This window comes from Notothenia coriiceps, unplaced genomic scaffold (assembly GCF_000735185.1).
Source record: "Notothenia coriiceps isolate Sejong01 unplaced genomic scaffold, NC01 NC01_scaffold00011183, whole genome shotgun sequence".
Lineage (NCBI taxonomy): Eukaryota > Metazoa > Chordata > Actinopteri > Perciformes > Nototheniidae > Notothenia > Notothenia coriiceps.
In genome coordinates this window covers 77,374-94,444 of record NW_011343884.1, presented here as the reverse complement: position 1 = coordinate 94,444, position 17,071 = coordinate 77,374, and the positions used below count along the sequence as shown (strand labels likewise).

Here is a 17,071-nt window from a genome sequence, read left to right as displayed (position 1 = left end):
AAAGTTACAGTGCAGTTTAAGATATGAATATATCAATTAAAAGCAGCGTCAAAAATAAAAGTCTTCAGCCTGGATTTAAAAGTAAGAGTTGCAGCGGACCTGCAGATTTCTGGGAGTTTGTTCCAGATATTTGGAGCATAATAATAACTGAACGCTGCTTCTCCATGTTTAGTTCTGACTCTGGGGACAGAAAGCTGACCAGTCCCAGAGGACCTGAGAGTTCTGGATGGTTCATCATTTAGCAGGAGGTCAGACATTTATTTTGGGCCTAAACCATTCAATGCTTTATAAACCAGCAGCAGTATTTTGAAATCAAAAGACACACAGGAAGCCAGTGTAAAGACTTCAGAACAGGAGTGATGTGATCCACTTTCTTAGTGTCAGTGAGGACTCGAGCAGCAGCGTTCTGAATCAGCTGTAGCTTTCTAATAGATTTTTTAGTGAGACCTGTGAAGACACCATTGCAGTAGTCCAGTCTACTGAAGATAAAAGCATGCTCTTTAAATCCTAGATATATTCTTTAGGTGATAGTAGGCTGATTTAGTAATTTAATGTGACTGTTAAAACTCAGGTCAGAGTCCATGACTACACCTAGATTTCTGGCTTTAAAGGGACATTTGATTTGTAAAGTGGCTTACCGATAGACAAACCAAAATGACGGCCGCTTTTAAACGTTGAATGTCGCTAAGTAAAGTCCCCACTCTGCTCTCCATATGTTGAGACAATACAGTCTGCGGTTCACACCCAATGCTCCGTTCATACTTTACGTCCTAAACTAAAGTAATACAAAAGAAGGGAAAGAACTCTCACTCTGATTTATTTTTCAGGGCAACACATATTTGAAAAACGTTGAATATGCAAATTGCATATTCCAGACATTATCTGGAATATCGTCTGCTTACTGTAAGCAGACAATATTCCAGATAATGTCTAAGAATAAGCAGAATAATTAAATTAGTGCCAGTTTATTATTATAATTATAACAGGCTGATTAGAGACACATGTACTTCAGTTCTAGGACTTCTAGGACTATTTATTTAGTAATTCTTTTTTTTATAATTTACTTGTAACGCGTCTTTTAGTACCAGGAAAAGCGCTAAATAAATGTTAGGTATTATTATTAATAGTTTTAAAAGTTTATGAATATTCCCTGAATAAGAATAAAGTATATTTGTTGGCTAATCATTATTGGCGATGTAAAAACTCAAAATATTAAAAAGTAGGGATTGAATTTGGGTTTAGTTTTATGATTTATGATTTGAGTGTTTTCCAAACCCCTGGTTTTGGCCCTTACTACCAACCACATATTCTATATTTGTTTAAACCAGTTTAAACGCCAGAGTGATCATCTTCACTATACACCATCTATGCTCGCCTCTCACCAGTAGCAATAGCAGCAGCAGCAGCTCTGTCTCGATCAGTGGAGATGGGCTGAGGCAGAGACCCGACAACACCGAGACCAACACCCGCTGACTTCAGCAGTTACAGGAGGGAACACTCGGGTAAGATGACCCGTAATGTTTAACACAAGTAGATAAACTAATAAACATGGGTTCCGTGAAGCTAAACATGCCAGTTATATTTAACGGGACTAGCTAAGGCGAATCTCCAACGGTAGCTAGGTTATCGTGTATGACTATACTTCTCAGCCCGTTAGCTAACGTATGGTTTCAGCATGTTTAACAGCACAGGAGTGGCAGTTTTAAGTGGCAAATGAATACCATTTTGAATGTTTTGTTTTACAAGTTTGAGACGTGAATAAACAGTAGTTGCTAACAACGAGCTAACCTGAGCCGTGTTTCCCAGTTAACTTCAGGCCAGAGTCCCTGATGCTGCTAACACTAATGTTGTCAACGTGTTGTGGTATTCTGACGTTAGCTGTCTGTCATTCTAACGTAAAGTGTTATTTTAACGTTAACCTGCTCAGAATGTGGAAGCTCGTCGGTTTTAGGCAAAAGTGGAAGAAGTACTCAGATATTGTATTTGAGTAAAAGTAGAAGTCCCAGAGTGTAGGAATACTCAGTTACAAGTAAAAGTCCTGCATTCAAAATTACTCAAAGTAAAAGTATTAGCGTCAGAATATACTTAAACGTACACTTTTAACTCTGAATGATTGTGGGATAGAAGTACAAAGTAGTAAAACATTGAAATACTCAAGTAAAATACAAGTCTCTTAGAATTGTACTTAAGTGCAGAGTTTGAGTAAATCTACTTAGTTACTTTACACCACTGGTTTAAGGTCGTAATTCAAGAGTCAGTGCTACTTGTTAACCCTCTACTGAATATCTACATTTTGTGCAGCTCTTGAAATGAAAACTCCACACGAGCATTTAGCTGTGATAAACAAGACCCGCCTGACTGAGTAAATGAAGGCCAAAGCCTGTAAAACCTGCTTTAGAGAAAGACTCTAACCAACAATTACTTCTTTCTTTTTTTAATGGAAATGACTTGTCCCACCCTTCACCTGTAGAGTACCAATACATTAAGCTTATCAAGCTTACATTTATACCTCAGTGATTAATCTCATAGAGAATGATTTCATTGTTCCTCAAACTAAATGCTTAGTTAGTACTACTTTACTGCACAATGAAATGTGATCTCCTTAACACCTAGATTAGTGATTTGTAAGTAGGCATTAAAACATTTAAGCTTCTCCTTCACATTTATTTCCAGCTGTTGTCTGGATTCGATGACACAGCAGTAGCCTTAAACCATGGAAAGAAACTATTGACCCTCTGCTAGGAAACCCAGCTGGTCCCAACTGTTGTTTTATGACTTGTCTTGTGTGACCAGTTGGCCGGCATGTGATGTGGACTAAGCCTTGCAGTAAATGTAAAGACTTGGACTGAGCTTATCTTTGCTGTCTCATGGTTCTGACTCTGCATATTTTCCGGTATTACTTGTTACAGTATTTCTTGCATCGTAAAGGAAGTGCTGGTCTTTAACCTCTTACTTGTGAGCACACAGAATGAGTTCATTTGTACATTAGTAACCTGGCAATGATCTGTTTTTAAAGTATCCTGGTTATGTGCTTGAGCATTCAGAACTCATATCATGGCTTCAGAAACCAAGATATGACACCTAGACTACTCAAATAGAAACTAGGATAGTGTGGATTTGTCCTCAACATAATGGATAGATAACACAAGTAATACATCTATAAAAAGCCAAATAGCCGCGTTCACACCGCAGTACTTTTCCCACTTTAGTTCCGAAATGTCGCGTTCACACCAAAAAGAGCCGGAACTAAAATGAGTTCATCAGAACCTTTTTTACCCCCTTTTCCGTCCCTGCTAGAGAGCAGGTACTTTCGTGGGAGAAAAAGGTTCCTATGGCTTCCTATTGGCTGGGCGAAATGCTAACCACGGCCCGTAAAACTCCCAAAAAGTGTTGTGAAGCCGCCATTTTATTATCTTCGCATTAGCATTATCAGCATTAGCCCAGCGCACAGACGCAGAGAGACTAACTTATGGCAACACAAAAGAAAACATGGGAGCGGTGGAGATGAGGAGGTGTCGGCGTTCTGGCGATTTACTCGGAAGGCTTCAGTAGAAGCTGCTGGGAGTCCCAGCAGCTTCTACTGAAGCCAGTCCCCAACTCCGGGGACTTCCGGCTGGGGACTTCCGGCTGGGGACTTCGGGTGGCAGTATACGGCGTGAAGTTGTTTGCGGCCTGCCAGTAAACCCAAAGCAGAAGAAGAAGAAGTGACGTCAGCGGCTTCATTTGACTAATCCTCCCTCAGGGACTTATTCCGGTGTGAACGCGATCTGTACTTAGTTCATGAGAACTGAAGAGTTCTCATGAGAACTGAAGAGTTCTCATCAACCTTTTGTGGGAAAAGTACTGCGGTGTGAATGCGCCTAAAGTAAGATCTCTATGGATTTGTATCGTCAATTTGTCTTTTAACTTCGTATTAATGGGGATAAGATTACAAAGACAATTCCAAAATAGTCGTGAACTTCATGCAGTCATGGCAATCAGCCAGCTACCAAACTGAGTTTATTCCTTAACTGCTGAGGTAACTATGCCTTTATAGATAAGAAAATGATTGACTAATCCCGGCATAATGTTGTCAGCTTACATATCAATTTGGGTTAAAACTTCATAAATCCAATATTAGTATACTTAGTATACATGTTTTTCCACACTTTGAAGGCAGCCCACAGACATGTTTGTTTAATTGAATTAAAAGCAGTAGGGAACAGGGTTGCCTTTCACCTTGTTAGGAGTTTGTTTTGCATTATCTCTAACATCTATTCTGCCTCACTGAAGTGCATGGGCATGCATGCAGATTAACTTGTGCACATCACCTCATTTACAGGATCACTAAACTCTCCACAGAGACGTCTCTCACGGTCACATAACAATCACTGTTTGTGCGGAGCTCAGATAGTCGCCTCTGACAGAGTTGCTCTCTTCTCGTGCCTGTGATGACTCGTTAGATGCAGAGACTAACTGAGATGCTCTCAGCTCAGAGTCCATGCACAACAACCAGGCCTTTTGTCCCTGCTTTGCCCCCATCCGCCCACACACTGCTCATAATGTCCTGGAGAAAGAGCGTCTTTATCTTTGCTTTCCAAAGACTCATCTCAATCACATATTTTAGGGTGGGTCCAAAAAACACAGAAGCTTAAACAGTCCAATGCGACAATATGCCCACAGTAATGCTGCACCCACCCACTCAGGGTTTGACATTGACATGAGTGCATTCACACACGTAGGCCCAAACAGATGAACTATAATCATTACTTTTTTGCTTATTTTCAGAGAGCTGTAGGTTTCAGGGATGTGTCAGGTTAAATATTGCACATTCTTTCCTCAGGGGGTTTGAGTTGTTTCTTTGTGTCAAACATGGCTGAGCTTAGTGGCGTATATATATTTGTTCGACTCTGCTCAATTGGGTGCTCAGCTGTGGAGGGAGGGAGAGAAGGAGGGGATAGAAGGGGCTGGCTAGAGGCTTGCCAAATCGGATGAGAGAGCAGTTGGGAGGAGAGAGGAGAGGACTGCAAAAAAAAGAAAGAGCAAGCCAGGGTGGGTGGAGATGTGAGTAACAGTGTGTAGTGAGTGTTTAGGGAGGGGAAAGAGGGACACGGCGGGAGCAAAAGAGGGAAAGAGAGTGGGTGAGGCTGATATAAGAGGATAAAGGCGGGGTTGTGGTTTGTGTCACATGATCCTCTGGCAGGCTGCAGCCCAGTGTGCTCCAGGTGGCAGAGATACAGCAGATACAGAGAGAGAGAGAGAGAAAGAGAGAGAGCAGGTCGCACTAGCAAAGCCTCTCCACAAAGACAACTGCAAGTCTTCTTTTCCCCTCGTGACACATCTCTCCTTCCACTCTTTCTCTGTCCTTCAGGACTTCTTCCCGGTCCCGCTTCTCCCCCCCCCCCTCCTCTCCTCTCCAATCCCGGCCCCCGCAGGCCAGGGAATGTCCCGGCAGCGAGATGCCTTACACGGACCGACAGAACCGCACCTGTGGCTTCCTGGACATCGAAGAGAGCGAGAGCAGTGGCAAGTTCCTGCGGCGATACTTCATACTGGACACGCAGCAGGGCAGCTTGGTGTGGTTCATGGACAACCCTCAGGTAACTACACGGGGCGGTGTTAGCTTAGCTCTTAGCTTTATGTTGGAGAGCAAATCCCAAAAAGAACGGCACAGGCCAAATAAACAACAATTGTAAAACGTACAGGCAACTGCATCCCAGCTAACGTTAGTGAACAGTGTGGATGATTAGCTCTCATGCGATGCAGGGTAACTGCAGGCCACTTCTAGCTAAACTGTCGTCATTCATTATGAACACAAAACTAAGTACAGGCTGAATGTTTCCATTTCCAGATAGTCATACATGGATGGGAGAGTTTGTACAATTATGTAATTCTAGCTGATGGCAATAAGACCCATATTACAGGCATGGGAGTAGGTCAGGGCTAGCAGTGTATTTGTGTTTTAGCTGTTAACAGTTATTACAGTGTCACTGTCCTGTTGGCGTGTACATCATGCTGGTTTGGAGATGCTGTGTTCTGTTGTATGAAGTATTCATAAATCATGTAGTGCAAGAGCCATTTTAAATAATTCAGCAAGTCTCTTTCTTTTTATAGATTGAAAAAGCTTAAATGTTAATGATGTTAAATCTGGATCCTGTAGTTTCAGAAGCACAGAAAGAAACGATCATGGAGTAAATGTCATAGTTATATATACTTGTGCTTTAATATTGACGTCCTCTGCAGTATTTGATTACACTCTCTAAACAAATGATATGATTCACAACTAAAGCTGCTGGTAATTAGCTAGTTTTAGCTTTCAGTTTATTTATTTTCACACAGTGTATTGTTCTTTTCCCCCACAGAACCTGCCTGTTGGCACAGAGTGTGTTGGCTCCCTTAAACTCACCTACATCTCTAAGGTGAGAATACATTTGACCACTGAAGTGCAACTGACGATACCATGATACGGTTATGCATGAATATTACTCATTGACAGTATTTGATTTTACTGAGTAAACTGACAAATGTGTTCTTTGTCCTCCTTTAGGTCAGCGACGCCACTAAGCTGAGGCCTAAGGCAGAATTCTGCTTCGGTAAGAAAACACTGATCATCACATCATTTCTATCTGTCTTTAATCTTTCAGCATTAGGCGCTTTCACACCGGAGTACTTTCCCTTTTAGTCACGATAGTTCCTGGGATTCTGCGTTCACACCAAGAAGAGAACTTGGTTCATGAGAACTTTCCTCCTCCTTTTCAGTGCCTGCTAGAGAGCAGGTACTTTCCTGGGGAGAAAAAAGTTCCAATTTCGATTGGCTGGGAGAATTGCAAACCACGGCCCGTAAAACAAAAACAAATTGTGAAGCCGCCATTGTATTTGCTAGCATTAGCATTAGCCCCGCGCACCAACGGAGAGAAACTAACTTATGGCAACACAAAAAAAAACATGGGAGCTGTGGAGATGAAGTGTCGGCACTCCTGGCGATTTACTCAGAAGGCTGGGACTCCCAGCAGCTTCTACTGAAGCCAGTCCCCAACTCTGGGGACTTCCGGCCGGGGACTTCGGGTGGCAGTATACGCCGTGAAGTTGTTTGCGGCCTGCCAGTAAACCCAAAGCAGAAGAAGAAGAAGTGACGTCAGCGGCTTCATTTGGGTAATCTTCCCTCAGGAACTTATTCCGGTGTGAACACGATCTGTACTTAGTTCCATGGGGGAACTAAATACGACAAAGTACTTGGTGTGAAAGCGGCTCTTGGGAACACTAATTTGAGTCAAATGATATACCTTATAAAGAAAGATTTCACTGTTGTCTCTTACAGTTGAAATCCTTTAACATTTACATTAGGAGTAGCTAATGTGTTTTGGAAAATATGATTGACATTATGAGTCATATTAAGCGGTGAATCAACTTTTTCTAATAAACTTGTTTGGAACTTGCCTGCAATGCGTTGCTAACAGCAGCAGCAGTGGTGGTGTGATTTATCACATGTTGACTAAGCTAAGTACACCTAATATAACCAAAGGGAGAAATGTTTACTGTCCTTCCTCAACCTCTAAACCCTTTTCAGCCCTGCTCTCTACAAACTCTCTCCACCATTGACCAGGCAGCCTACACCATCTGTTTAGCCAACACATAAAGATGCTGGAGGCTGCAGCAGCTAGTGATCCGTGTTAGGTTCAACTATTTTAGTAATGCTTTTGGATTACATAACCTTAAACAACCTGATGCGTCTCTTGGATTATGTTTTTAAATCTGAAGCCCAGCAATTGGAAATGTCTCCATCCATATGTTGCTGCAGAGGAGCCTTTCAGAAGCACTTTCACCTTTCACTCTTCATGTTAGCACAGTTTAACACGGAGCCTCAGTTTCGCCGCTGCGAGGTTCCGGCGCGCTCGCAGCTCCAAATCGCGCACGTTCCGTGTTGTCCTGTAGCAGGCACCTTCGATGTCGGGGAAACGATCTTCAATACTCCGAAAAGAATCCCACCAGACTCCTTTGCCCCTCCAACAGAGGGATGTCCTTTTTCCTTTCGTCATTTCAAGCAATAAAAACTCTCGATCTTCTCTCGAATTATTAATATTTTTACAAATGACGGCAAAACGCTCCCTTGGCGGAAACGCTGTTCTAAATCGTTTTAAACCTTTATTGTTTTCATTGGCTTGTGGTCCATTATATCTTGTTATACCAATAGCCTTTGAGGTACATCACAACCGAGTAATGTTGATGCATGCAAATATTATACCTTGGGTGGGTTTTGCTTGAAAATATCTCGTTTTTGAATGTCTGTTGTGAATCTTTTGCAACAAAGATAGTTTGTCTTTACATTTGTCCAATTTGTTTGTGTGTCATGTATTGTGTCTGGATACTTGATACTGTTGATGTTGGACATGGAGCTGCTGTGACGCAAGTCAAATTTCAGACTTGATCTGACAAATAAAGTAATATCGTATCGTATCGTAAACCATCTTATCCTTTGTGGTCAATCCATTCCCAGGTCATTTAGCAGTGCACCTCCAATCCCTGTCATTGTTTACCAGCCCCTCTCCTCCTCTTCCATCTGCTTCTATAGCAGGAAGCAGTGTGATGAGCGACTGAGTCTGGCTCTGTGTGCGCACCAGTTGCCTTGTTGAGGTTTGGACAGGATGCCTGCATCCTAATCGGAACCTGATTCTGAGATGTATGAAGTTATTTTTAAACGGCCGTTTTACGCCACATGTTTTGGTAATATCTACGAACTCTGGTGCTCCCCCTCCTCCTGCATCGAGCAACAAGAAACATAGGGTGGTGAAGTATTTAGCGACGTCCAAGTTACAGACGTCACACACGTACAGATGTTTTTACAGTAAGGAATAGAGACTTGATTGAAATCTGGGATGATGATGGTTATGGGTCTGTTCCTTTTGTGTGGGGAGAGACATCCGAGCGGAGCGTCGTGTGAACTTTGCTGCTTGGCTGCGTTTCTCAGAAGCACACATTGTTTTCTCATGTCTAACTATGAGTCAGATCTGATACCCTCCCAGATTGTTCTTCCCATTGCTCTAGAGACCACCACACTTTCACCACTACCACGTAAGTTAGCTCTTCCAAACATACAAACAACACATTTGAAGTCAAAATGAATCTGCAGACAGATTGTTTTACATTGAAGTGGAAAAGAAGATGTCTTGCGTGTGTCTAAAAGCTGGACAAAAAGACCAAGGAAGAATGGTCCTCATTGTGCCACGGAGTTTGAGCTCCCTTAGCCTTTTGCAGCTCGCCCCCGCCAGATTGACCAGTCCAGCTTCAATGTAATTCATTCTCGTGGTGTCAAAGAGAAATAGAAGAGACACAAGCAGGGATTGAGCTGCAGATTTATGGAAGAGAGAGAGAGAGAGACTTGAGTTCTTTCAGCTCCTGAATCCTGATCCATAGCTAATCAGCATTTGGCGCAAACATTTATTTTGTGATTTGAAAAGGACATTTTCTCATGTTCACATGGGTGTGAAAATGTGTGAGAATATGTAATGGTTGGTAGCCATGGGCTTTTTTTCCCTCTGTCTTGGTTGGAAGAGGGAAGGTGGTGGCAGACTGAAGCAGCTGGGTCATCCTCCCAGGGTTCTTACGGTCATTAAAAACCTGGAAAAGTCATGGAAATTCGAAATGCTAATTCCAGGCCATGGAAAAGTTATGGAAAACAATATTTTTCCCAAAGTTTTGGAAAAGTCATGGCAATATAACTAAAGTTGCATCAAATATAATTTATATTTGATCTAATAGCCGAAATAGTAATACTATAATGATAATAAATACTGTATCGTATAGTAATGAAACGTAAAATGGCATTTAACTGACGAGGTGTTTTGCTGGTGAGAGATTTTAGTTGCTTTAGCCTGTAGAAGCTAGTAAGCCTACTATTTGATTTGTTTTAGATAGGCACAACATGTTTCATATGCAGACCTTATTTTCCTGTTCCATGTTAAAATAAACTATTTTCAGTGTTACCGCTGAGAAAGAGTAATGTTTTTGGTCATGGAAAATGAGGTAAAGGTCATGGAGAAGTCATTGAATATCATTGGTGAAAAAGTGTATGAACCCTGTCCTCCACATGTAGAGGGAGTGCTGCTAGTGTGTGGGGGAGTCCCTTGGCTCAGTTATTGTTCACTTCCAGAGAAATCTGTGGCTGCTGACACCCCAGCAATTAGTCAGCACCCACTTCATGCTACTCCTGTACTTTACCGTGTATTTCCTTGTGATTCAGAGTGAATTCGGAGGATGAAGTGTCGGGAATGAAGTCTGATTGTGTCTCAATATACTTTCACTATCTTTATTGTTCCCACTGCTCTTTTTTTATGATCCATTAGTCATCAATGCTGGGATGAGGAAGTTCTTCCTGCAGGCCAACGACCAGCAGGACCTTGTGGACTGGGTTGAAGCTCTCAATAAAGCCACCAAAATCACTGTAAGACGAACACACACCGACACACACATAGACACACAGCTTGCAGAGCAGAGAAGCATAAGACACACCTCTCCTGAGTCAGCTCCACTGATCTGTTCATGTGTTATCACTCAGAGAAACTTTCATTCCTTCCTCTTCTGTAGAATTGAGCAGACTGTCAAGAAACTAGATATGAGTGAGTCAGAGCGTGACTAACAGGATGCAGTATTGTTTTACTGAGTGCTGGGATAAAGGACTTTTTTCCATTGTTCTCCATGAGGCATAACAGAAAGGAAATGGATATTAAATGTGGTAAAGGCACACTGTTTTTCAACTATAGAGGAAACGATGTATTCTATTGTACATCTGAATTCCACAAGTTGGTCAAAATGTGTGTGTTCAATAAATAAATGTCACCAAACCTCTGATGTGTGTTTTCCTAAGGTGCCAAAGTCGTGTGATGGGCAGCAGAATGCAGAGAACCTCAAGTCTTTGCCGGACGTCGTAGGGCCCAAGAAACAAATCTCCTATCGGACAGAGATCATTGCAGGAGTCCCCATTGTCACCCAGACACAGGTAAACACGACACACATGTCTGTATTTACATGAATGCAGAATGTACTCCATTCAAAGATTTTAAACCTACAAGGAAACACAACAGCTACCAAAAAAAAGCAAAACACGTCATATAGATTTTAATATAATATTGCTCGAAATAAAAGTAGGAAAATCGAACTTTAGCCAAACACATTTGACTTTTTAAAATGTCCTTCAACTATTAAAGCTATAGATTACGCAAATATTTAGATTATTGATAAGTCATTAGTCGAGCTAAATTCCCAGTTCAAAATGTTAGAATGAGCTGATTTTTTATAACAAACGTTTTTTTTTTTTACTGAATATTGGTTTATGACGGTCTGTATGACAAATACAATATTTCAAATCATCACCTTGATCTCTTAGAAAATGTTTTTACATTTCTGTTTTTACATTTCTGTAATATAAATACCTTGTACTTTAAATTAGTCTGACATTGATTGAAAATCTGTGCTGGTGTTTTTATTTTAGTTTTTTGTTGGAACTAACAATCACAATCTTTCCGCTGTCCTTCACCCTGAAGCACGACAGAGGTGACGGTGCCGACAAAGCGGAGCGTGAGGCCATGCATCGCTCTCACAGCCAGCTGCCGTACTTCCTGGGCAGGCCGACTCAGGAACACACCGTCATAAAGTCTGGCTACTGCGTCAAGCAGGGAGCGGTGGTGAGTTCACTTTGTTTCACACGGCCTGCTGGTATCGCTCAGAGAGATGTTTATGGTCACTCTTAAACTTCTTTTGGCTGCAGCACTGGTGGCATAAAGTGCAACAAAGCACTGCATTTAGCAAACTCCAACATGGACGTGCAAAGCAATTTATGAAAAATATCATTTTTTCAATTAAAGCCACGTAAACAAGATGATTTATCACCTTTATGTTGGAAGGATATTTAGGTCTTATGACTTGCGGAATGTCAGATGATGAGATTTCCGATATATAAAGAACAGCCTAAAGAAATGAAGCCACTGTGATAAATCACCTTCCTCTTTATGTATGTAGGCATTGTAAAATGTCTCTGGGACTAGATTATAACTAGAATGAAATGAGTGCTTATATTCATATTGTTTGCTTTGAAAATATGCAAAATGTCTGAATATCTTTTCCTTGTTTTTCTCCAGATGAGGAACTGGAAAAGGCGGTATTTCCTCCTGGAGGAAAACTCAATGAGTTACTTCAAGTCAGATTTGGTAATGAACTTTGATTTAAGTGTTGTTTAGCCTTAGGGAATGTTTGTATTGATGATGAATGAGGTTATGGATGCACCCCCACAGTCTGAGGCAGAGTAACAGCAAACACACAGACCTGCGTTCCAACATGTTTTATCTGCAGCCTGTGGAATTCAATGCTTTCACTTCACATGTCCGATCATGCCTTGTTCCCCCCCGGCCTTTCTTACACACACACACACATACGTACTACACACACACGTTCTGTCCTCAGGATGATACCACACATCCCTACCTGCCCTTGTCTGGGTCTGCCCTTATTTGACAGCTCTATCCGTTTACTTGGCTGTCAACAGGCCCCTAGGACATAGACTCTCTGTCTGCTGTATGAAAGAAAACAAAGTTACAACCGTTAGTATACAGTATGTTACGTTAAAGCAGTTCAAGGTCTTCTGTCCAAATGAAACAAAAACAACCTCAGCAAGAACTTCTGATATACTTGCAAATGGTGATATGTAACATTTGGTTTCTTTTGCTAATGAACTCTTGTTGTCCTTCCTTCAGGAGAAAGAACCTCTGAGAATGATCCCACTGAAGGAAGTTCACAAAGTCCAGGAGTGCAAACAGAGGTATGTAACGTGTCCCAGCGTTCTCCCATCGTACATCAGAAACACCTTTTGTCCAGGAGGACGGTGTGTACCTCTCCTGACTCAGATAGAGATAGAGATGAGATAAATATGATCTGACTTGTTTCCCACTTTTGTTGCAGCGATATTATGATGAGAGATAATCTGTTTGAAGTCGTCACGACATCAAGGACGTTTTACATACAGGTAGGACGCTTTCTTTCAGCTCCAAGGAATGTCCGGTTGATTCTCACTCAAACCCTGGGATTGCTTTCTTCTCTCTCTGTCACTCACTATTCTTTTCTGTTATGTCTCCACCAGGCGGACAGTCCAGAGGACATGCACAGCTGGATCAAGGCCGTCTCAGGGGCCATCGTGGCCCAGCGGGGGCCCGGGAGGTCGGCTGCTACAGTATGTATTTTTTGCAGTACACTATAAAACAGGGTCACCATCGTATGGGCTCAGACTTCATGACTTCAGACTTGATCATCATCTAGTGGTCCAAAGAGTCAAGTCCATGACTTGTTTGTGTTGTGACACTCATGCCATTGATTGATTACTGTTTGCAGTTTCTTGCTCTCACAAGATCTCACACAGCTGCAGAGAATCTCCTTTTTGACCTCATCTCAAACTCATGCCAAGAAGCAGACACTTTGTTTCAGATGAGTTCCCCCCCCCCGTGACTTTATTGATGTATCTCCAATATATTTAGCCCAGCAGTTGCGGCTGTGAAAAGATGAATCGAGCTTAATTCTGCTCACAGCCATACAGGTGCATTTGCTACCAGGCCCTAAGAAAATGATTATATGTATTAATAGATCTTTTTAATGAGCTATTTTCAAGGTATTTACCTTGAACTTGAAACAGCCTTTCCAGCATTTGCCTCACCCCTACGCAATACCCAACAGCCAAATACAGATTTAGCTTTTTGGCCGTGTTGTTCTTTTCTCACTCACTAATTGACAAATAACGGGGGAGAGAGACGTTGCGTGTTTTGGGCCTGAACCCCTGAGCCACCATGCCCCCCCTCATACAGATTTTTTTTTTTACTGAAGTAAGTCATGAGTAGGCCATAAATGTTGAACTGTACTTACTGTACCTTAGAATGTGTGTGGGAACTCTCCCTGAGTTGTAGAGCCACATAATGAGCTCCATCAGCCCGAGCTGAGCAGGAGGACGTTCCACATCCTGACTGCAGAGGAGAGCGTGTCCTCTGACGTCCTCTGGCTGTCAGTTTCTCTACAGTCCCCTCTTTCTTCCCTCCTGTGTCTCTCTCTCTCTCTCTCTCTTCTGCTTGTTTTACTCTCACCCCCATGTTCCTCTACTCTCTCTCTCTCTCCCCCTCTTCTGTGCTTTTCTCCTCCTCACGTTCTCTCCACCTGCTCCTCTCCCTGTGGGCCGACAGCCCATCTGCTCTAATACTGCTTTGCACTGTGTTGTTGCAGATGCGGCAGGCCAGACGGCTGTCGAACCCCTGTATACAGAGGTATACGTCTCGAATCGGGGAGTGCAGCAGCACGTATGTCAGCTCGTCTAAATCCCCCCCCCCCCTTAAGCTATAAGTTGACCTTTTTTTAATACTGTTTTCCACTCACTGGCTGGCCCCTCTGCGGTTGTCGATATTATAAGAGCAGATCAGATCTGACGGCACATCTGATGCTCCTTTTGTTCCAACCACATCCTAAGTATGCCTCTGATAACCCAACAAGCGCTCCTCCCTTCACGCCCTTGTCCTCGCCGCTTCTCTCATCCACCCTTCCTCCTCCTCCTCCTCTGCTTTCCTTTTACTTTTTGCCGCACCGTCACTTTAAGCTGAGCTCAGAGTTTGAGCCTATTTCCCTCCGTGCACTCAGACAGTTCCTATTTTTAAAGGAAAATCTTGTTTCAGGAGTTTTTTGACTTGAGGTGGGCTTGATTTATCTTCCCTCACATGTGATGACATTCTCCACAAGCAGGGCAACTGAAATCAAGCGAACCTCAAGTTAAGGAAATGCAATCAAGTCATATTTGTACTCTTTTAACAGCTGAGATATGACGAACTAACCTCGGAGAGACCTGCAGTCACCGCCACCTTCCCTTCCTCCTTTATAGCTTTCCCTGCACAGCTTCCACCCGTCTTCACTGTTATCGATGATGCTTCCGTGTAAAGAAAATAAGAATATACATGAATTCATATACAACCCATACTGCATGACCTACCTGACCAGCTTAGCTCTGATGTGTGAAGCCTGTTTCTGTGTCTTTGTGACTGGGTCCATGGGTCTTTCACACCTTGTGTTTCTCTCCCCCTCATGCTCTGTTGTCTCTGCAGTCTGCTGCAGCTGTGTACCTGTCTTAGATGTGTGACATCCTGCTTGTCTCTCCTCCTCCCTCCTGTTCGCTGCCTGTATGTTTCTTTCTCTTTCTGATATACACCATAGTAGGATACTTGTTTACATGTGGAAATTCTTTTACCTTCTGTGTGCTCAGTGTTTTTTAACAGTTTGAAATGAGGACTCAACAATGCCCGAGTCACAAACTAATGTGTTTTTATAGAAGTCTGTTGATTTGCATGTGAATATGTTGATGTGTGAAAGTTGCTTATTATCTGATCCGACGGCTTAATAGCCCCTAAAACTTAGTATAAGCTTGGTTTCTGACCTTTGAAATCAGCATTAAGCATCTCTTAAATATCTGTGAGTCTCCATAGTCCCTAAGATTGTTAGATATCCTTGTGCTAGGAAATGTATTCTTACACTTTGTGATGCTTAAGTGGTACTTTGTGGATTTACTGACCATTTTCGCAAACCTTTTAAAGTCACAGTGCTGCTGTTGTAGAAACTACAAATGTGGATCTTATTAGTTATATTTGGGTCTTGATGCTTTATAGTTGGGATGTTTTTTTCTAACCAACATAACACCAACTTCTCAGTGCCATCCCTCTCTGCTTTTGGGACTACTTTCTTTTTCCTATGCTTCTGTTTTCTTTTACAGAGATTGAAATCTGACAATGAAAAGCTGTGAAATAATGAGCAACAACCAACAGCTGCTTTCTAAGGCACTCTGCTCCTCCACTTCAACCTGTTGAGACTACCCAAACTAAAACCTGCTGACACTACTCCCACTATTCCTGCTACCTCTACTGCTACTACTACTACTACTACTACTACCACCATCTCTACTCTCTAGCAATGCTACATTCTTCAGCATCTTCAACCTTCAGTACCAACTCTGCTTAATCTGCGTCAGGCTCCACATGCCGGTGCTAATTCCAAGTCTGTAACTTTGGGTTTCTCCATTAAACTCCACAGGATTCCAAGTTGCTTACTAACACCCACTGTCTTTGTTCCTGCTCTCTCTGTGTCCTCTTGCTGTTTCTGCTGCAGGAGCACGGCCGTTCCACTTTCTACCGCAGCCCCGCGGGCCCCCCCGCCCCTCGCTCGCCCATATCTGCCATGCCACCATGCTACCCAGAGTGGGGGGCTGCTGTCCCGTGCGGTCCACGCTCGCAGCCTGGCGTGGGACAGCGAGCACTTCATGAGTCTGCTGCCACGGCCCAGTCACAGCCGCACGCCAGCGCGCCTGTCCCTGCAGGAGAAACCGCGCCTGGCAAAGTGACCCCCCACCCACCTGAGACCACCATCAATCACCCCGAGGAGTCACCGTGGCGACGGCGGAGCAGCTTCGAGCCCCATATGCCTGAACCGCCCCTGGACCTGGATGACGCCGACCTGCCGGTGAGCGAGGTCTGAGACGCTGCACTGGACATTTTGAAACTTGCTTTTCAGGTTGGATGCTGACAGCGATTTTAAAAAAAGGAAACCGTGAGACTGGTAATAAAAAAAAATGGGAAGACGTTGGCGGACAATTTATAATGTCACAAACTTCCTCCGTTAGTGTGCTAAAGAAAGAAGTTGGGTCCACCACTGAACTTGCCAAAGAAGACGACCCAGTTTCATGTGTGTGTGTATTCCGCTGTCACAATTACAATGGTGTATTTACAAGATGATGTTGTCAATCAAAACCACACATTTGAATTGTGTGCTGATTAGAATTCAATGACAGAGCTTCATTTGAACCTCTACAGGTGAAGTGATGTGATGGAGGATTTTTGTAAACCACTTTGTGCCAAGAAAATAAGGGAAATGTCATGGTTGCAAACTATTTCCTGTATCCTAGAGAGAAAAGGTGTTCAAACTGAGGAATGGATATTCATCACCTCCTATATACTGATTAAGAGTGTGTAGTCCATTCATACACTCACATTGTAACCCTGGATTTCACTTCTAATGTTGGCCGGCAATAGAG

The 17,071-nt window shown here is 42.8% G+C and overlaps 1 protein-coding gene across 6 annotated transcripts; it reads left to right on the top strand.

Moving 5' to 3' along the window:
• Positions 1-1,396: 1,396 nt before the first annotated feature.
• Positions 1,397-16,715, top strand: LOC104946545 (pleckstrin homology domain-containing family A member 1). Of its 6 annotated transcripts, none has more exons than XR_798460.1 (14): positions 1,397-1,502; positions 5,351-5,579; positions 6,342-6,398; positions 6,527-6,572; positions 10,320-10,417; positions 10,841-10,972; positions 11,517-11,657; positions 12,111-12,179; positions 12,723-12,787; positions 12,928-12,991; positions 13,106-13,195; positions 14,230-14,303; positions 15,758-16,038; positions 16,150-16,239. XR_798460.1 is itself a non-coding variant. In XM_010772396.1 (14 exons), exons 2-14 carry the CDS (start codon positions 5,439-5,441, stop codon positions 16,379-16,381), a joined length of 1,284 nt encoding a protein of 427 aa, XP_010770698.1. In that variant the 5' UTR covers positions 1,397-1,502; positions 5,351-5,438; the 3' UTR covers positions 16,382-16,483. The 6 variants fall into 6 exon arrangements, 4 of the variants coding, with proteins under 4 accessions (XP_010770698.1, XP_010770701.1, XP_010770700.1 ...); XM_010772396.1 differs by lacking the exon at positions 15,758-16,038 and adding an exon at positions 15,096-15,170 and having other exon boundaries at positions 16,150-16,483; XM_010772399.1 differs by lacking the exon at positions 16,150-16,239 and adding an exon at positions 15,096-15,170 and having other exon boundaries at positions 15,758-15,792.
• Positions 16,716-17,071: the final 356 nt, after the last annotated feature.